The sequence below is a fragment of the Pecten maximus genome, chromosome 14 (genome assembly GCF_902652985.1).
Source record: "Pecten maximus chromosome 14, xPecMax1.1, whole genome shotgun sequence".
In the NCBI taxonomy this organism is placed as follows: Eukaryota; Metazoa; Mollusca; class Bivalvia; order Pectinida; family Pectinidae; genus Pecten; species Pecten maximus.
This window is the reverse complement of record NC_047028.1, coordinates 22,423,995-22,445,989: the sequence shown is the minus strand read 5'-3', so window position 1 is coordinate 22,445,989 and position 21,995 is coordinate 22,423,995. Positions and strand designations below refer to the sequence as shown.

The 21,995-nt window shown below is 36.5% G+C and overlaps 1 protein-coding gene and 2 long non-coding RNA genes across 4 annotated transcripts; 1 reads left to right on the top strand and 2 right to left on the bottom strand.

The window, feature by feature from the left end:
- The first annotated feature begins 984 nt into the window (after positions 1 to 984).
- On the top strand, positions 985 to 2,856 carry LOC117342246. The gene is made up of 2 exons (XR_004535770.1): positions 985 to 1,242; positions 2,463 to 2,856. It is a non-coding gene; the product is annotated as an uncharacterized LOC117342246 (long non-coding RNA).
- Positions 2,854 to 6,675, bottom strand: LOC117342245. The gene is made up of 4 exons (XR_004535769.1): positions 6,292 to 6,675; positions 5,489 to 5,660; positions 4,998 to 5,129; positions 2,854 to 4,276 (listed from the first exon to the last, which is right to left on the bottom strand). It is a non-coding gene; the product is annotated as an uncharacterized LOC117342245 (long non-coding RNA).
- Positions 6,676 to 9,035: 2,360 nt separating this feature from the next.
- LOC117342182 lies at positions 9,036 to 20,619 on the bottom strand. 2 transcript variants are annotated; one of them, XM_033904217.1, is made up of 5 exons: positions 20,473 to 20,619; positions 17,573 to 17,677; positions 15,993 to 16,101; positions 13,495 to 13,594; positions 9,036 to 9,984 (listed from the first exon to the last, which is right to left on the bottom strand). In XM_033904217.1, exons 2-5 carry the CDS (start codon positions 17,607 to 17,609, stop codon positions 9,928 to 9,930), a joined length of 303 nt encoding a protein of 100 aa, XP_033760108.1. In that variant the 5' UTR covers positions 17,610 to 17,677; positions 20,473 to 20,619; the 3' UTR covers positions 9,036 to 9,927. The 2 variants fall into 2 exon arrangements, with proteins under 2 accessions (XP_033760108.1, XP_033760109.1); XM_033904218.1 differs by lacking the exon at positions 20,473 to 20,619 and adding an exon at positions 18,563 to 18,677.
- Positions 20,620 to 21,995: the final 1,376 nt, after the last annotated feature.

Sequence of the window (21,995 nt, the reverse complement as noted above, 5' to 3'; positions counted from 1 at the left end):
TGTAAGAATATGGTGATTGATTCTATATTGAAACCATTGGAATTTTGTGTTATTAGTTACAATAAACGGAAGTTTGAAAACCTGACTCCAGTAAATATTGCTTCTATCAAAAATTGAATTCCATTTTCTTTGTCCTGAGGGCACAATATTATTTCTGATCATAATGTTATAAAAGTGTTTTGACCCTTTGAAATGTTTAAAAAAAAAATTCAAAGTTTACTGGAATAAATGGACGTGTTATTTCCAGCATGGGGAGAACAGGATTGGGATTGAACTTTTTTACCGCTGAAATGACACTATAATATTGGAGAAAATTAGTCCGTATTCGATATAGTTGTGTAAAATCTTGAAACGTATAAAATGTACCAGCATTATGATCCTTTATCAAATCATTTATATTTACAACTCCTTTCTTATACCAGTCTTGGAAAAAAACAGTCTTTTTGTCCATAGTAATTTTGTCATTAAACCATAATGGTGCCTTCAGATACGCATTTATACAATTAATATTTATATTTACTTCATTTGATGTAACAAACTTTCTACATGCTTTCAAAACATCTATCCAAAACAAATTTTTACATTTCTTTTCACATTGCTGTAAATAGTCTGAACCACACTGTATTAACATATCAGTATTCACATATGTTTTTATAATTGCTTGCCATTTGGAGGTGCTAGAAAATAATCTTCTTATCCAACCTAACTTAAGAGAGTCTATGAAAGCCTTAATATTTATCATTTTTAAACCACCATTAATGTAGTCTTGAACAATTACATCTCTTTTAACTTTGTCAACTTTGCTATTCCATAAAAATTCAAAGAAAATAGTATTTAACTTACTAATAAACCTATAATCTGGGTTGGGTAGTGAGATAAATAAATGATTAAATTGTGAAACTAAAATTGATTTAATAATGTTAATTCTACCAATTGGTGTTAAAATTCTCCTGTTCCATGATCTAATAAGAGATTTAAAGCGACTATTCGGGGAAACAAACTTAGTCTAGATGCATTATCTGGTCTTCCAAAAGTTCTATCACAGCAATGCGATGGTCAAGTTCTGCTTGCATTGTCCAGTTTTGACCACTTTAATTCGGGAAAAGCCCTGTCCTAATATAACACATATCTATTTTTATAAGTCACGTGGTATTTCGAAAACGAGGCAGTGAGAAAACGTCAACAGAAACACGTGAATTTTTAGAGATGTCCGATTCATCAAGCAGTCAAAGCAGTAACACGGTACGTAAACACTTAATTAACATGTCATATATGATGCATGTGTGGGACTTATGCCTAAAGATTGTTTTCATATGACTTAATACATGCAATAATAACAATAAAAACTGAAATCGGTGTGAATCGGCATCCGATGCAGAGATGGGGCCCAATGTGGGGTAATCTAATGTATGTCATCGTCACCGGTGATATCGTGATCAATTCATTTACACTAAATCAATAGTTGTGTAGGCATATATATATTAGAAAACAATCAAGACATAGTGTTATTGATTTAACAGGATATGAGTAGATGAGGTGAATGCTTACAGTAATTTAAACAATCAAATATCATGCATGTAGACCTACATGTATTTCTCGACAGAAGTGAAGCTTCGGGAAACGTTTCAATTACCAATATGTTATACATGTATACATGCACATGCACATAACGGCTATTGACAAAGCCTCTTAGCTCCAAGATTCTTACTTCCATGACGATATGCGTTTTGTTTTCTCATCAGTTTGAAGAACTTCATGTAATGAATTGCCAATTCAACCTCGAGCTCCCTGTTTAGGACGGAGTTTCCAATTTTGGACAGCTCAATTTACTATTATCAATTAGTAAAGCTAAACTATTTGTATATTTAAAGATCTATTGATTCTTTATAAAAGAAATACTCAAAATATGCCATTTTATATTGTTATTTTATTTGTCTCTATATGTTGAATAAATTTCAATTATGTTTAATTTTGAATAATGAGTTCCCCCATGGAAAGTTGTAATAGTTTGCATAGTACTGCTGTATGTATAACATTATTTAAATTTTGCACTTGAAGAATTCTTTTGATACCAAAGTCTTACCCCCATCATTACCATTAAAGGAATGCTGCTGTCATTGATCACCAAACATAATCAATATACCAAATAGAGCATACGTATATAGCTATAGACTAATCATATTTTCATACCAGGTTTATGTGATCTTGTTAACTGAAGTGTATTAGAATACCTACTTTTGGTTGCTGAACATGCAAATTTCTTTAGTTTTCTATTGTTACACATATATAAATGAATTAGTATGTACATGTATACAAATATACATGTATATACAAATGTATTTATATTTTGTCTTCGATATGCATAGCAATATAAAATTCATCAGTAAACTTTTCTGTTGCATTGCATTGTAAACTTTTTCCTTCAGTTTTGCTCTTACAATAATTTCTTGCTTTCTCATCAGATAGATTATGAATATGCACAAGTCCATACATCCCCAAGGAGGAGGGGAGGAACCTGTGGACGTCTAAGGGGTCGAGGAAGGGGTCTCGGGGCAGACAGCAGTCCAAGGATGGAGAGGGCGAGGTAGAGGAAGGGGGCCAAGGGGTGCACGTGGTACAGTTGCAATTGCTGTGCTGCAGCAGGAGGATCGGGCCAGGGTACTGACATTGCAACAGCAAAGGAGAAGGGATCTACATGAACCTTGCGCTCCTATCATACAAAGCTAATAATCATATTTTTGTAATATTAGTAGTGTGACTTTCTGTATGCTACTGTTTTATGAATGTTATCCACAATTTACTTCATCATTCAAGTTATTTTGACTAGTTGATAATCAATTACAAAGTACTGTATTATTTCTTTTCATATCTTTTTTATTTTGATATTTCTTTGGCATGTACACAGACAAAAAGAACAGTAGACATTTTACCAAAGCATTCAGGAGACAATTTATACTATTACTCACTGAAAGTGTTAAATTTTACCAAAAATGCACAGACCCTCTCACACATCAAACATACTTCCCATATGTGTATGAACACCTAATTTTTAACCAACCAAGTGAATGGTATGGTTATAAGACCTGTTTCTCTAGGTAGGTATTTACATTACACATGGGGGTATTTCATTTTAGTTCACAGAATATTGAAAAAATATGCAACTAGACACTTGATTAACACATTTATCAGAATGAACCATCTATGAACACAATGTTATTATAAGTTAATAATAACTACACACAATGTTAGTACACACGTGCACCTCAAACACATTCTCACAAGTGAACACTTCGTATAAACACTGATAATTGAACACTTCCTACAAACTGATAGTGAACACTTCCTACACACACTGATAATTGAACACTTCCTACAAACTGATAGTGAATAATTCCTACACACACTGCTAGTGAACACTTCCTACACAAACTGATAAGTGAACACTTCCTGCAAACTGATAATTGAACACTTCCTACACACAATGTTGAAAGAACACCTGCATTTACTGTCAAGTGAACACTCTCAAACACACACTAGTACTGAAATGTAAACACCTGCAATACACCATTAAGTGAACACCTACCTCCTACATGTTCTGAAATTGAACACCACATTTACACCATACTTACTTCCACAAACAATTATCAAAAAACGCATACATACCTTAAATAAAACCTTAGTAGAAAAATTTGGGATGAAATTTGAGGGAAAATAGATAAGTTAATAAGTGCATTAAAATTTATCAACTCAAAAACCAAAAATAAGGAAAAACAGTTATTTTTATACATTAGAATGCTACAGTACTCCCACCCACATGGATTTGTTCTATAATAATTGTTTTATGTATTAGGATATAATCAGAAGGATGGACCCAAAGCCACTGATAAATTTAGTTCTTCAGCTAGTGTATCGTCAGCCAGGCCTAGTTTTTGACCTTTGCGAAAATGTAGGTGAACCAGAGGATCCAGGACTAGAACCAAATGCTGCTCCTCCAATTCATTTCAACTGTACTGCACATCCAACATATCTCCATTGGAGAATGATATTTGCACCACATGCTTTTCTTTGACAAGTTGTGGGTATTCGAACTGACGTGAGTTACAACAGGGCACTTTGGAAGCATATGGATTTCCTTTCTTCAGCACTATCATTTTGAGTGTCTGTTTCCACAATGTCTCCTTCATCCTCTGCAAGCTCATCATCAACATCAACCTCTTCAATTTCTATGGGATCTTCAGCCATTGGCAAGTGTTCAGGTTGATGTGTCTGAGGTATACTGGATAGTAAAAGATAATGTACAATGTAATTCATTTAAACAAGAGGCCCAATGAACCTGTATCGCTCACTTGGCTATACAGCAACTTTGAAGTTATCTCAGTTATTTCTGAAGATACTATGAAGATTACCGCTTTATCAAAATCACAGTAGGCTAGGTTTATCAATAACAATTAACTTCCAGCATACAATTAGGTTTCAGAGCCTCTGCTAGTGAGAAACCATTTTTTTTAAAGATTAAGCCTATATTTAACCCAAATTACATAGAATGAATGTCATTCATTTTGAACAAACTTGGTAGCCTTTTACACCAGCATGCTACAGGCCTAATATCAAGTCCCTGTGCCTCTTGGTTATTGAGAAAAAGTTGTTTAAAGTAAAACGTGGACACCGGATGGCCAGACAGAAAGACAGCGGGACAGACGTCGGATGCCGCCCCAGTACTCCTCCACAGCAGCATATTACAGTTATAATTATATGTTTCTTGGTTATTGACCGAATTTGTCCTTTTAGTTTACTATTGAGGATGTTAGACCTGTGTGACCTTGAATGACATTGACAGCAAGGTCATCCATTTACAGACTGTGTGCAGGATGACAGGTGACAGAACATAATGTCCTGCGGGGAAATTGGGCGTACCAATACCTCTTTACTATATATACAAGTAAATGTATTATTATAGCAATAAGAACACACCATCAAAAATAACACAACATACTTACTCAATAAATGAGGTGTCATCCTCTTTAGCCTTCTGTTGGTAATGGGAAAGCAAGCTGGCATTAATGTTACTCTGGGAGTCTGATTGTAATGCTTCCACACAAGATAAATCAGACGAGTGTGATGACTGAGCTCTGAAATATTAAAATTATGAAAAATTACACAATTCTTTTAAAAACAAATATATATGCCCGAAATGGTGTATTATTTATTCATGACATGCAGTAGCAGAGCATGTTTATAATTACAGAATATAAATTTAGTATGTTTGACTGCTCACCCTACCATACAATATGGTGCTGGGTCTAACAGTTAAAATATGTTGTAAAAAACAAAATAGTAAAAACATTTATGGAATTACAATGTCATATATGTGTGACCTGCTACAGTTTACTTCAACACGGAGCGATGAACACTGAATAAAAAAATTAAGATACATCAATGTATATTTTGAGGGGTTATAAATCCAACATAGTTAGATCCAAGAACTTACTCTATATCTGAGACATCGGAGGTCTATCTATAGCTATAGGTTCTTTATGGGCATGTGCAGGCGTAGATGTTACTGGTGTAGGGGTGCACACATGTGATGGCGGTCCCATAGAAGTTTCAGCTGGTGTCGGGATGTCTTCACCTGCATGAACTTCTTGTGTCAATGAAGTGCACTTGAAAAATATAAAAATAATTATGTACTGCATGCTAAGTTATAATGATAATCTTTTCCCCACAAATCGTAATTTTTACCACATTTCAAAGAATGGAACAAAACAGCACTTGTATTTGAAGCCATACACCAATATTATTTGCAAATCGTTTATATTATGAGTCAACTGTATATCTGAAACATATAGGCCTATATGCCTACATGTAATATGATAGTCGTCAGGAAAGTCCTACTGAACTTTACACATACACCATTTTGTATTTAATAAAGAAAACAGTAAGCTTGATAGGTCTGACATTAATCATCAGTCATACATCAATTTATAATTTTTCATAATTAAAATGATAGTGGCATAAATATAGCCTATAGCTGTGATATGCGAACAATAAAAAAAACCCGTATAAATTACCCCTTACGGGGCCCCATAAAACGGAGGTGGAATGTGTCTATCTCTTCATTCTACACATCATTTACATTTATGTTGCTTGAAACTAATAACCATTACACTTAAGCAACATACTTTATGCATTGTTTGTCAACAAAATTAAGGACATTTAAGAGTTACATTCTGATAACGATATAAAATGTGCGGCAATAGAATAGAACTGACCCTACGCAGGCTACGGGCTTACCACTTATCCAGAAGAATCCGTGCTGCATGCTCGTTTGTAGAGAAACTATTTTCTTCATTGAATGTCTTCCACCTAGTGTGTTGTTTCCCCAGTCGTATAATCGGGTTGACCTGTGACCATTTCTATTTACGTCGCTATGTTGCCGAACTCGTTACAATTCTAGACCGACATCTCTTGGCTTCGGAAGCCATGTTTCTGCCGCTTATGTTTACGTTCTACTTGCCTAGATTCTTGCGCATGCGCCCAAAGCGGGAAATTTGCATTTTATCTCGTCATTCGACAGTGAGAGGATTCCCCAGAAAATTATTATTTTTTAATTCTAGGGGTTACATATCGCCAAAACTTCAATAAGAATTTTTCATAAGAGTGTATTTTCTTTATGGATTTGCCGTTTTTTCAACTTTGACCTATTTCTTCCCCGAATAGTCGCTTTAAGCTTAGTTAATTTCTTATCGAAATTGAGCTTTGGAATCTCATGTAAATTAATATTGAATTCAATTCCCAAAAGTGTAAAATTTTCCCTTCCCCACTGTAAACCCAGATCTGGAAGAAATTTGTCAGAACTAAACTTTTTACTACCTATCCAAACCACTTGAGTTTTAGAAATATTAATTTTTAATCCAGATATATTTGCATAAAAATTAAGTTCGGATATTGATTCCTGTAGAGATAGTTCTGTACCATCAAGAGCAAGAGACGTATCATCTGCATATTGTGACAAAAGTATGGGGCAGTTATCAACATCAATACCTTTGATTTTTGAATTATTTCTGAGTTTTATCGCTAGTATTTCTGCACAGAGGATGAAAATATAGGGGGCGATCGGGTCGCCTTGACGACAGCCTCTTTTAATTTGGAAGAAAGAAGACAGATTCCCACCCTGATTAATAGTAGCACTTAAATTATTATTAAAAGTTTTAACCCAGTTTATTAAACTATTTCCAAAGCCAAAATACATTAATACTTTTTCAACAAATTCCCAGGACACTGAATCAAAAGCTTTTTCGAAATCGATCATTAAAAACATACCTGGAATATCATTTTCTTCTGTATACTGCATTATATCATAGACTAGTCTGGTATTTTCCCCTATATATCTACCTGCTAAAAACCCTGTTTGATCTTAATCAATTATTTTATCCAACACTGTCTTTATTCTACTTGCTATTGAACCTGATGCTATTTTATACACAACACTTAACAAAGTAATGGGCCTCCAATTTTTTATAAAATGTCTGGGTTTATCTCCCTTTGGAATGCAAGAAATAATACCTCGTCGTTGTGAAATAGAAAGAGATCCCTGCTTATAACCTAAATTTATAGATCGAACGATGAAATTACCCAAATATTTCCAAAAGCACTTCAAAAATTCAACTGTAAAGCCATCTATACCTGGACTTTTGTTATTTTTCATATTTCTTAAAGTTTTGCCAGCTTCTATCAATGTGATTGGACCTTCAAGATTGTCAGAAGTCAATTGTTGACGGACGGACGGATGACGGACGACAGACGGACGACGGACCGACGACGGACGCCACGGTATGGCATAAGCTCACCTTGGTCCTTCAGACCAGGTGAGCTAACAAATTAGAGTCAAAAATGTGATTTCGCTATATAAACTATATTAAAGTTTACCCCCTCCCCAGGGGCAAACGCGAGACCCCTGGGTCATGAAATTCACAATTTTGGTAAAGCACCTAAGACCCTTCCATTTATGAAGAGTGTTTGATTCCACCATATCTGAGAGTAGAGAAGAAGATTTTTGAAGTTTTAGTCAATTTAACCCATTTTAGCCCCGCCCCTCAGGCCCCTGGGGGGTGGGGATCATATAATTCACAATAATTTTGGTTGACCTTTAGCCATAGAAGCTTCCAGCCAAATTTCATTGAATTTGGTTAAGAGGTTTTGGAGAAGAAGTCGAAAATGTAAATTGTTTACGGACGCACGACGCACCACGGACGACAGACGACGGACGACGCACAACGATGGATAAAAGGGGATTAGAATAGGTCACTTGAGACTTTGTCTCAGGTGACCTAAAAACTGAGTTAAACAAAATATAATTAAGCCCGAATTCCAAGGATGTTTGATTTCCAGAGTCACTGAACCATAAATTTTGCAAGATATTCTGTATTGAAGTCTATGCTGAAATGTCCACTCTATGATCTTGGTTAAATTTTTGACTTTCATACTTTTTGAGCAACGGATCTAAATGCCAATCCTTTAAGTGGAATGTCACACTTATCTCGCTTCATGATATCATTGTAGAAAAAAAACACACACACACAAAAATCACAAACTAAATAAGCTTAAGATGAAGTTTTATTTGTATCATCTACCAGCAGATAAAGAAAATATCTAATGTAATATTATAAATTCTATCAAATACGAAAACCAACCAGGTATAGTGTACAACAAATAATTTCTTTCAGCAACCTTTTTAATAACCATCAAATAACTAATGTTGTCATCCAGATGTATGTTCCAAAAAAACATACTCTCAGAAAAAGAAAAAGATTTGAAAAATGCATGTTTCAGAAAAAAAACAAGCGGAACAACTCTTTCATCTTGATGCTTGCATCATAGAAAGAGTACATTTTGAACAAATGGCCAAGATGGAGGTTGGAACTGTGACCAGCATCAATAAGTTCCATTAATCAAAGGATGCTCAAGATCAAAATTTTGAAAAAATTATATCTTTCCCTGCAGAATAATGATTATACATGATTTAAATTATCTTCTTCTTTTGCAATTGGGCCTGAATCCTTTAGGCCCTAGGGAAATCACATCATGTGATATAAAACCTTCATTTCCTTACCTGATAATGCTGCAAAATATTTCATCAAAATTAATCTATTCTATCTTCAGGACTAGAAGTAATTTTAAAAATTTGATTATTATTGCTCCAATTGGACCCCTCCTCAAGTTCAAGGGGAGTTCCACCCTCCATACATACTGTACAACAGCTAATCTCCATTGCAAAATGATCAAAATCCATTCTGTCATTCAGAATAAGTAGTGATATAAAGGAGTTACAAATTACCATTATTTGCCTATTGCAGGGCCCAACCCTTCTCGTCCCAAAGGAACCACATCCTCCATTTATACAATATCTGATTTCTTTTACCAAGTGATGCTTCAGGTCAAATTTAATCAAAAATACTTTAGTTGTTCAGGGTTTAAGTAAGGACATTACTTGGCTTCCCAATTGGGTCCATCCTGTGGACCCAGAGGAGCCACATCTGTCATATATATAACATGGTTTTCCAGGGTCAAATGATGTTCCACACCACATTTGATCAAAATGTATTAAGACATTCAGGACGAGAAGTAACTGCTAAAGACGATTTGACATGACATCAGCTCAATTAATCTAATACAAAAAAATAATACAAAGTACTCCTGGCATTATTGTCTTGTGATCATGTCTCATGTGTAACATTTTAAGATTTTGTGATGACAGTTAATGTATTACATAACAATCTGTTCATAGATACATGAATTCAATTTCATTTTACTTTAATCAAACCAGGGAAGCTGATCAAATGAAATAATCTCAAAATGAAGGCAGTGACAGCTTTAGCTCCTTGTTGACATTGAAAGCAGTATTTCCACTGGAATGATGATATGGAATGCTCAGAAACTAAATTTTTCTTCTTTCTCAATTCTCAGGGATGCTTTGCTCTTCTCTTTCTGCAAATCAACAAATATGTTTATTAGTTTAAAACTTAAAACTGTTGGCAGAATGGCTGACTAAACTAATGTCCCCCTCCCAAACTATATTAATTCTCACTCTGCCCCACACTCCCAGTTCATACCAATTCTCACTCAACCCGTCCCTCCCAATCCAACCTGATTCTCACTCTGCCCCACCCTCCCAATCCATCCTGATTCTCACTCTGCCCCACCCTCCCAGTTCATACCAATTCTCACTCAGCCAGTCCCTTCCAATCCAACCTGATTCTCACTCTGCCCCACCCTCCCAATCCATCCTGATTCTCACTCTGCCCCACACTCCCAGTTCATACCAATTCTCACTCAGCCCGTCCCTCACAATCCAACCTGATTCTCACTCTGCCCCATCCTCCCAATCCATCCTGATTCTCACTCTGCCCCACCCTCCCAGTCCATACCAATTCTCCCTCTGCCCCACCCTCCCAGTCCATACCAATTCTCACTCTGCCCCACCCTCCCAGTCCATACCAATTCTCACTCTGCCCCACCCTCCCCAATCCATCCTGATTCTCACTATGTTTCACTCTCCTAATCTAACCTAATTCTCACTCTGCCCCCCCCCCCGCCCCCCCGCCCTAATCCATCCTGACTCTCACTCTGCCAACCTCCCAATCCATACGACACATATTAAATGTAAGCTGACTACATCAATAAAATTTCAAAAAATTGGATGAAACTTCAGAGTACAATTATAGTTAAAGGGAGATAACTGCTATTAAAGATGGCTAATTAAACAAGAGGCCCAGGGGCCTTAACGGTCATCTGACTCTAAATTAAAACCCTTATATTATTGTAGTATGCATTCTCTGTAGCAAGTATATAGTGGCACTGTTGGCTATGGTGGCCATCTTGGATATCTGACCGACCCAATAAATAATAACACTTGGTCTGGACCATCTAAGGATCATTTCTGGTAAGTTAGAGCTGAATCCCACCAGTGGAATTTGAGAAGAAGTTTGAAATAGGTGTTGTTCAGGAAAACCATGATTGCGCAATCATGTTACAAAATGGCCGCCATTGCTGCCATGCCAAAGTTTTTACAAGGCCGAAAAAATAGCAACACTTTGTTGGCACTCCTTCCTTAACATCCTCACCAATTTCAAGCTCAATGGCACCAGTGGAACTGGAGAAGAAGTTTAAAATGTGTTTTTTAAGATGGCGGATATGGCGGCCATCTTGCATTTCAGACCAATCTAAAAAATAACAACACTTGGTCGTGATCATCTTAGGAACATTTCAGGCAAGTTTCAGCCCAACAGCACTGGTGGAACTTGAGAAGAAGTTTAAAATGTGTTTTCAAAATGGCGGCTATGGGGGCTATCTTGGATTTCGGACCGACCCGAAAAATAACAACACTTGGTCGGGATCATATCAGGATCATTTCAGGCAAGTTTCAGCTCAATAGCACTGCTGGAACTTGGGAAGAAGTTTAAAATGTGTTTTTCAAGATGGCGCCTATGGCGGCCATCTTGGATTTCGGACCGACCCGAAAAATAACAACACTTGGTCGGGATCATCTCAGGATCATTTCTGGCAAGTTTCAGCCCAACAGCCCTGGTGGAACTTGAGAAGAAGTTAAAAATAAGTTTTTCAAGATGGCGGCTATGGCGGCCATCTTGGATTTCGGACGGACCCGAAAAATAACAACACTTGGTCGGGATCATATCAGGATCATTTCAGGCCAGTTTCAGCTCAATAGCACTGGTGGAACCTGAGAAGAAGTTTAAAATGTTTTTTACAAGATGGCGGCTATGGCGGCCATCTTGGATTTTGGACCGACCCGAAAAATAACAACACTTGGTCGGGATCATCTCAGGATCATTTCAGGCAAGTTTCAGCTCAATAGCACTGCTGGAACTTGAGAAGAAGTTTAAAATGTGTTTTTTCAAGATGGCGGCTATGGCGGCCATCTTGGACTTCAGACCGACCCGAAAAATAACAACACTTGGTCGGGATCATCTCAGGATCATTTCAGGCAAGTTTCAGCTCAAAAGCACTGGTGGAACTTGAGAAGAAGTTTAAAATGTGTTGTTCAAGATGGCGGCTATGGTGGCCATCTTGGATTTTGGACCGACCCGAAAAATAACAACACTTGGTCGGGATCATCTCAGGATCATTTCTGGCAAGCTTCAGCCCAACAGCCCTGGTGGAACTTGAGAAGAAGTTTAAAATAAGTTTTTCAAGATGGCGGCTATGGCGGCCATCTTGGATTTCGGACCGACCCGAAAAATAACAACACTTGGTCGGGATCATATCAGGATAATTTCAGGCCAGTTTCAGCTCAATAGCACTGGTGGAACCTGAAAAGAAGTTTAAAATGTGTTTTTCAAGATGGCGGCCATCTTGGATTTTGGACCGACCCGAAAAATAACAACACTTGGTCGGGATCATCTCAGGATCATTTCAGGCAAGTTTCAGCTCAAAAGCACTGGTGGAACTTGAGAAGAAGTTTAAAATGTGTTGTTCAAGATGGCGGCTATGGTGGCCATCTTGGATTTTGGACCGACCCGAAAAATAACAACACTTGGTCGGGATCATATCAGGATCATTTCAGGCAAGTTTCATCTCAATAGCACAAGTGGAACTTGAGAAGAAGTTTAAAATGTGTTTTTCAAGATGGCGGCTATGGCGGCCATCTTGGATTTCGGACCGACCCGAAAAATAACAACACTTGGTCGGGATCATCTCAGGATCATTTCAGGCAAGTTTCAGCTCAAAAGCACTGGTGGAACTTGAGAAGAAGTTTAAAATGTGTTTTTCAAGATGGCGGCTATGGCGGCCATCTTGGATTTTTGACTGACCCGAAAAATAACAACACTTGGTCGGGATCATCTCAGGATCATTTCTGGCAAGTTTCAGCCCAACAGCACTGGTGGAACTTGAGAAGAAGTTTAAAATGTGTTTTCAAAATGGCGGCTATGGCGGCCATCTTGGATTTCGGACTGACCCGAAAAATAACAACACTTGGTCAGGACCATCTCAGGATCATTTCAGGCAAGTTTCAGCTTAATCCCATTGGTGGAACTTGAGAAGAAGATTGAAATGTGAAAAGTTTACGGACGGCGGACGGCGGACGACGACGGACGAAGCATGATGGCTATAGGTCATCCTGACCCTTCGGGTCAGATGACCTAAAAACCGTAAACCCAGGTGCACAACTTTAGAGTGTGATGACTATATCCACACAGAGTTTTAAAAGTTTTGATGAAAACTTTAGGTGTTGTCAGGCAAAAATCTTGAAAAAAACAACCTTAATCCAGTTGAACCTGGACAAACTTCATTGGAGAGTACTGTATAAGAAATTTGCTTTAGCATTTTCTTTAACAATGAAATACACAAATGTACATTGTTGTGTCCGATTTCTAAAGTTACGACAAGAATTGTTATCCCAAGTAAATTGACTAACTTTTCCACACCCGTACAATTCCAAAGCCAGATTTGTAATAAGAAACTATTAATTATATTAACCTTGAGTCCTCCAGACAGATTACATTTGTTGATTAATCCTTTGACTTCGTAATTAAAACCGTGCAATTCACCATCCTTCCTTGTCCGAACCCGCAGCTCTCTGATATATAAGAAAGAAAATATATATAAATAAGAGGCCAATGGGCCTTAGCAGTTAATGGACTCTAAAGACCCCTAGTACAAGTTTCAACTACATGTACTATGTTACACAGTTGAAAACTGAAAATATTGTGTTTTCAAGATTATAACCATATTGGATTTCAAACAGACCCAGAAATTAGTCAGATCAGGAGCATCTCAAGATCATTTTTCGCAAATTGAAACAAAGCCCCACATGCAGAATGTTACCTGGAGAAGTAGTTTAACATATGCGCTTATTCAAGATAGCTAGCAGTCATGGCTCTGAACCACAGGCATCTGCTTCAGGTTATTATTTACACAGAGAAAAAATAACAACCCCCACTCCTTCTATATCAACAAGGTATATCACTTGAAAAGTTGGAAGTGGAATATCCAATGCACACATATTTCAGTAACAAACCTTGGTTTAGAATTCTAACTTGCAACACGTACAGTAGCAGTGTGAAAGGCAATAGTGAGGCACTATATGGTCACCACACTTAATGTATTGTTTTATTGTGAAGTATATATCGTAACAAATAATGAAATTTGTCACCTATTGTTTAATGTCATAGACCCCTTGTGGAGCAACTTCAGTGTATCCTAGCTGATCTATTTTGACAGGTACTCCGATGTCGGGGGGGGGGAGGTTTTGGTTTGTTTTTGTTTAACGTCCTATTAACAGCCAGGGTCATTTAAGGACGTGCCAGGTTTAGAGGTGGAGGAAAGCCGGAGTACCCGGAGAAAAACCACCGGCCTACGGTCAGTACCTGGCAACTGCCCCACGTAGGTTTCGAACTCGCAACCCAGAGGTGGAGGGCTAGTGGTAACGTGTCGGGACACCTTAACCACTTGGCCACCGCGGCCCCAAGAGGGGGGAGGTCTTTACTTACAGATGTACATATAACACAAACCGCTGCATGTAAAAATAATGTTGAATATGATGCTTATTTGGTAGACATGTGTATAATGGTGGTATTTTTTACTGTGAACATTGTGTATTATTATGTATAATATTAAAGCTCAATAATAATGCTCATTATAACTATTGCCCTGTGTATTCAAAAGCATGTAATATTTGTAATACATGTACACCTCTTTTTGTCAATTCTAATCAGAGTGAATTCTGTGCAATTTTATTGTATTAACCATATGTACAAAGATACTGATTGAGCATCACTGCCTTGTATAAATGTTATCTCTTGAGTGAAAATAAAATCCTGTTGAAAAGAGTTTTAAGTGGATGCAAGTATATCAATACTTTTGTACACCAAAATGCACATACCACCAGTCACACTTTTGTATGCTAAAACGCACGTACCATCAGCCACAAGTACTCTAATTATAAAAATGTGACAGGCACGAACATTACAGGTGAGTCATGTTATATCTGTGCCATGTTACATGTTACACATACTCAATTGAGCTAACTGGCTGATTTCCTCCAAACATTCTTTCTCACGAAATGTCAAAACCTATACTAAATATATATTGCAATAAACACTTTAATCATGTATTACAGAAAGACTGTCTGGGTCATGTGATATGTCTTTTTTAGATTTCAATATATTTTGTTACAGTTTCTGCTTTATTTAGAACACTTTACTCATGTAAAATAAGGAATCTAATTGAATCAGTCAATAATATATCTGTAAATATAATGCAATATGCATAACAGAACGTCTGTCAAGTCACATGACATCTGTCATAACGACAGATAATTTATTGTTTTAGGATTCAATATCATTTGTAGAAAGTTTTACTTAAGTTACAATTCTTCGTGTATGGTTTAGTAATTTTAGTCCATATATCTGGCCTTTTTGTAACATACATGTCATGTTTCATGATATGCCTGTCAGTGTTATAAAATGTCTGTCAAGTTATGTAACATGTCTGTCAGTGTTATGAAATGTCTGTGATGTTACATGACAAGTTGGTCAGTTTGTCTTGTTACATGACAAGTATGAGTATCAAGGATTTATAAAGAGAAACAAACTTATTTAAAAGGGAAAAAATGCACAAAGGCATCTATTTTTATGAAAATCATACACCTAAATCTAATGAATCAACAAATATTAATGCATAAAAATCATATCGATCTAGCTATACAGCAGATAAATTTACTTTTTCAAACAAGCATGATTACTTCACAACAGGTCTGTATTTTCTTTCGAATTCTCAACCCAGAGGTGAAGGGCTAGTGATAAAGTGTAGGGACTCTTTAACCACTCTGCCTACCCCCCCCCCCCCCCCCCCCCCCCCCCCATGAATGATAAATGGATGCACATATGCAGTAGCGATAACTATATGACTCCATACCTATATACTTTATGGGGGAATAACCACTATATAATAGACTAAACACAAGACAGTCTCACCTTGTTGAATCATCAAAAGAGACATTGAAGTCCAAACTCCTCAAGTCCCCTAGTTCTTTTTTCTCTATCTTGATCACGGCATATTTTTCTTTGTCTTCCACAATAGCAACTGTCATTAAAAAGAAGAATTACATATACAAACAGTATACATTGTATATACTTACTTGACAAGTTTAACCAGAGAATCAGATCCCAAAGGGATCTGGGAGCCATCATTGAACTACCTTTATTGGTTCTATATGTAAGACTTATCTATACTTTTCCTTTCTTTCCCTCTTAGAATCTGATAATAAGGAAACCTTCATATGAAATCTAACAAAGATAACAAATTTTAATTGCAAAAATCAAAGGTGCCTGTCAACAATTTTCCCCAATCATACTCATTATTAGATAGACACAACCAGGGACCAAGAGGAACCATAAGTGTTAAGTTTTAGAAATAGTACTTTTCAAAAATAGTGATAACATATATGTACATGTACTCCAATTGGCAAACGCTACCTATAGATAGCCATCTGTCAGCCATTTTGTTTTTCCTATCAGAATCAAAATTGAATTGGCACAAAAAGGGACCAAGGAGAACCTACAGTACATTTGAAGTTTCGAAATTAACCCTCTAGCACTTTTCAAGAAATAGCAATATCTAGTTATAACTTCAACCAACAAAAACCATGATGGTCACCTGTCGGCCATTTTATTTTCCCGATCAGTCTCAAAATAGAGCAGGCACAACAAGGGACAATATTACATTATGTATGTACAAGGGAACCAATATAAAAAGATATTACACAAAATATCCTTCTGATACCAATATTATCTATTGTTTACTGATGGCTAGACAATGGACCATAGACAGCAATTATATCTATTGTTTACTGATGGCCAGACAATGGGCTACAGACGGCAATATTATCTATTGTTTACTGATGGCTAGACAATGGACCATAGACAGCAATTATATCTATTGTTTACTGATGGCCAGACAAATGGCTACAGACGGCAATATTATCTATTGTTTACTGATGGCTAGACAATGGACCATAGACAGCAATTATATCTATTGTTTACTGATGGCCAGACAAATGGCTACAGACGGCAATAATATCTATTGTTTACTGATGGCCAGACAATGGACCACAGATGGTAATAATATCTATTGTTTACTGATGGCCAGACAATGGACTGCAGACAGTAATTATATCTATTGTTTATTGATGGCCAGACAATGGACTACAGACGGCAATTATATCTATTGTTTATTGATGGACAAACAATGGACCATAGACGTCAAATTGAACAATCCATAGAGTATAATAATTGATGCTGTAATTCAAAGTAAAATATTTCTTTCTAACATTTTTTAATATAATCTACCCCATCTTCGCTAGCCAAGGAGTGTAACGTAATCAGAAGCCTTGGCTAGCGAAGATGAGTGTAACGTATATACATAATCAGAAGCCTTGGCTAGCGAAGATGAATCTACCCTAGCTGTTACATTGATAACACTATATTTTTTCCCTGATTGGAAGGCAGGGACTGACGGGAACACATATAACCTCAACACCTTTGTAGATACTCACATTGCATTGCATAGAAGTCGCCTTCCCAGGATGCCATGATAAATGTAAATTAGCAGTATCTTGACTTGCTTTCAGAAATGTTGGTCTTCTCTTGAAATGGGTGACCTGTTTTAAATTAGAAATGAAATCAAAGAAATGGCTTTTTCACATGCAGCATATATAATCTCTGCAGATGAAATTATTGTCCTGCAATCTAATGAGGAAATTTATTCACACATCCAAATACAAAATAGGATTTCATTTACAGGCCAGCTGCTGTACTAGGGACATATAAAACAAGAGGCCCAGAAGGCCTGTATTGTTCACCTGGAAGATTTGACCAAATGTCAAAATAATGTTCAAGACAAAATCATAAATAACTTTATCTAATGATGTCTAACAATGCTATATAAATTAATGGTTATAGAGGGGGGGGGGGGGGGGGGGGGGGGGGGGGGGGGGGGTTCTTCAAGGATATCACCCAGCTAGTTACTTGGGACATATAAAAAAAATCTTTATACTTTCTGAAAATATAAATGTACTAGGAACCATGGACTTGTATATCTAATATATATGTCAGTGTATACGTAGGAACTTAAATATTGAATGACTTTCATTGGATATTATGAATTTATTGAACATGTAATTCAGTAATTCTGTAAAAAATCTGGACAGAATGGGAGTGATATCATATGTAAAATGAATCATTTATGGAATTGATAATATAAGAAACCTGAAAATACATATTATCAGAAAAAATTCTCACATAAAACCTTTTTACAATATAAATAAAGGCTATGGATGGATTACTTGTATGACCACCGGTCATGTGATTCTAAAAACAATTGTAATGACATTTATGATGACGATATCTTATATCATTGTATCTAATATTCTGGACAGACCATGCAGCCACATTCTGTCTGGCCACTGACAAGATATTATGCAGTTCTTCAATCGATTACTCTTCCAATGTCAAAATAGTACTGTATAAACCATGCATGTACATACCGGTAATTATAATTAGTTCCTTGTCAATTAGATTAAACTTCAAACAGTCAACCTCAGACTCTGTGCTCCTTCTACAACTATCCACCGGAAAACCAACAGAAAACTGACAAAATCTTACCTCACAGGCCTATATATAGGTGTATACAAATTAACAGGACATTAATAATCAGGACTGTTTCTTGTTTGGCTTTTAAAACACATCTGTCAATACATCTTTATAATTCAGGGCCTAGTTTTTCAAAAGGTGAAAAGGCTTAACAACAATCTTAAAACCATGATAAGATCATTTCTTGTAAAACTAACAACAAATTTTTTTATAAAACTACGTTGCTCATCAGTCTTTTCATACACCAGTTGGAGTATAGATTTGTAGCTAAAAATAGAAAAAAATCGCTCAAACAGTAAATTTTGCAATGTATATATATATATATATATTATTTAAAGTTGCATTTATTTATGACAAGGTAAATGATACCTAACAATGTTTACTGAAAACAGTCTCTACTTAGAAACTTTATGTTGATCTGCCTAAATATTACATACATTTTTGGTACTTTCCCATCTTCAAATTAAGTTTATTTTTGCATTTGTATGCTTCATGATCAGAAATAGTTATACAGCAATGCAAGTTTAAAGTGATTTTGGCTTCTTTTAGTAACAAAGCTCTACCTCTATCGAGTCCATTGGTTTTTAATAGGCAAGTTTGAGTATGATATGTCAGTCAGTGGTTTTCCTCAACCTACATGTACATGTGTAGGTCAGTGTATGTTAAATCTAGGAATTAACTTTGTGTAGGTTTGTGGTTTAGAGTTTATTTTGTTTAACGTCCTATTAACAGCCCTAGCCTGGTCATTTAAGGACTAGCAAGGTTTTGGAGGTGGAGAAAAGTCAGAGTTCCCAGAGAAAAAAACGCCTGCCTACAGTCAGTTCCAGGCAACTGTCCGTGGGTTTTGAACTCACGACCCAGAGGTGGAGGGTTATTGATAAAGTGTCGGGACACCTTAACCACTTTGCCACAGCAGCCCCTTCGTTTAAATCTCTCCATCTTTTTAATGTCTTTTAATTTGTATGTATTCCATACTCTTTCAGCATTCTCCAAGTGTGACCAGGGAGTGCCTTGAATAATATTGCTTGAATGTAACTTCATCCAAATATACAAATGAATATCTACTTTTTTCCCATAAGTGATAGAACCAAAGGTATTTAATTAGTCTTGTCTGTCAATACACTCAAAGATTATATATTGAGTGTATTGACAGACAAGCTAAGGCTAATACCTACATTATGTACATCTATGATTATAAGGTCCTTGATTTTATGAAGATGAAATTTAATAAGACAGATATTTGATCATTCCTGTAAATTTCATTACATGTATGTAACTTAATCCTGCTACATAATTTCCCTGTCATTTTCATCTTTGATTCCGCCAATACATTATCATTAGCGTTAATGACCAGGGAGGAAATTTCCATGCCAAGGAATTTGTTATTTTTTGTTGTTATTTTTTTCTGTAACATGCATCTTATACCATAATCTAACACCGTGCGAAATTTCAGGCCGATCGGACAAGTCCATATTACGGAGATGCACCGCTGAATTACATGTAAGTTGCACTCAAGTATGCACTTAAGAGTGTTCAGGCACGGGGCTACAGGTACACGTTCGTCGTTATCGCATCGTTTTGAAAACACTTGATATGTCTGTTTACCCCATGACACATAACCTGTTACAGTGCATATTACTGAACCTTAGTATTATATCTTACCAAGTTGTGGTATAATTTGGTAAATCATGTCAATATAAATCGTTAACATAAATTAACGTTATATCTTATAAGTTTACTTCATGTACATTTGTAAATATGTACATCCACCGGCCGAGCACGACGCCTGATATCACATACTCACGTTTCACAATATTTCATAATAGAATCACTTGCGGTGTCATCAGCATTAAAGAATGTGCATATAAATCATCTTGTGGATATTTGAACTGGAAACGTGCACTGCACAAAACGTTCAAAAATACAAAGCGAAACCGGAAATAAATAAATACTAAATCACGAACCAATCCTAATCAAATTATCCGGATTGTCAGTAAACTAACCGTGCCAGTAATAAAGAATTAAAATCTCAGTTGGGTAGGATTTTTTTCTATGTAAGGGGGTTCGGGGAATGGCACCGGTAATAAGTCCTTTCTCAGGGACCCTTCACTAATTAAAGCGGGTAAGGGATATATAAAAATATGCAAATTCTATACATTCGGAACACTCTCGGCCTTTTAAAAAAAAAAAATTGTCGTTCACGGAAATGGCCGAGTAGTTACGATTGAAATTCTATAGTCAGGAAGCAGAGGACATGCTAGTGATTTTATCCGAACTCACACAACTAAATAATTTACTATATGTTATTACTACTGACCCAATCCCTTTATTCGTTCGTTTGAATTTCAAAGTTCAAATGATGTGAAATTTATATCAAATTAAAGTTTGAAGATTTTTCTATCGGATAAATGCCTTTATTGTATAGGTTTAATGGCATATAAGAGCACACGGGTACTCGGAAGACAGTAACCCCGACATTAACAGTACACTGGGGAACCCCTACCTGGGGAATTCCCGCCTTTTTACACCTCGAATCCTACGCCATTCTATTTTCAGTAGGAGTGTATATTTTTGATTTTCCAAACCTCAAGACCCTACACTTTATTCTCGTATATAGAAAGTACCCATTTCATATATTAATTACTCAGGAAACAGCTTCAAACCTAAGAAACACATTCTCCTCAGGGACTTTGTTTACGTGAAACACAAGCTGATTGGCTGATTTAGTTGTGTGAGTCCTTTAAACAAAACAGAACACAAAGGCATGAATGCACTTAAGAAATAATCATGGTATCGTTCTGCGGAAATAACTGAGTCATAGTATGCACTTGCACTATCAAAACAGAAATCAGAAAACTCTTTTTGCTAAGTCACCTACAGTCGGGGTGGGTACGATGTCAAAATCCACAAATTATGTAACAGGTAGTGAAAAAGCCGGGATCGAAATAACTATGCATCTCACAATTTATCGATAATATATATATATTACATTATCTAGTCTTTTTGGATTGAAGGGTATCAGTTAAATAGGAATTTTGAATACGTTCAGTATTTTACACCTATGGCACTGAACGCGACTGTGAGCTTAACAACAAGGCGCCTGATTTTGCTGAGGTGGTGGTGATGTGCACTCAAAATCAAATTCTTTTATCAGATCTCATGTGTATACAAATGAATGATAATACATTATACATGTGGTGTACGGGACACTGCAATCTATGGTGGGGCAGAGTGAGAATCAAAATTGATTGGGAGGCTGGGGCAAAGTGAGAATAAGTATGGATTTAAGGGTGGGGCAGAGTGAGAATAACGATAGATTGGGAGGGT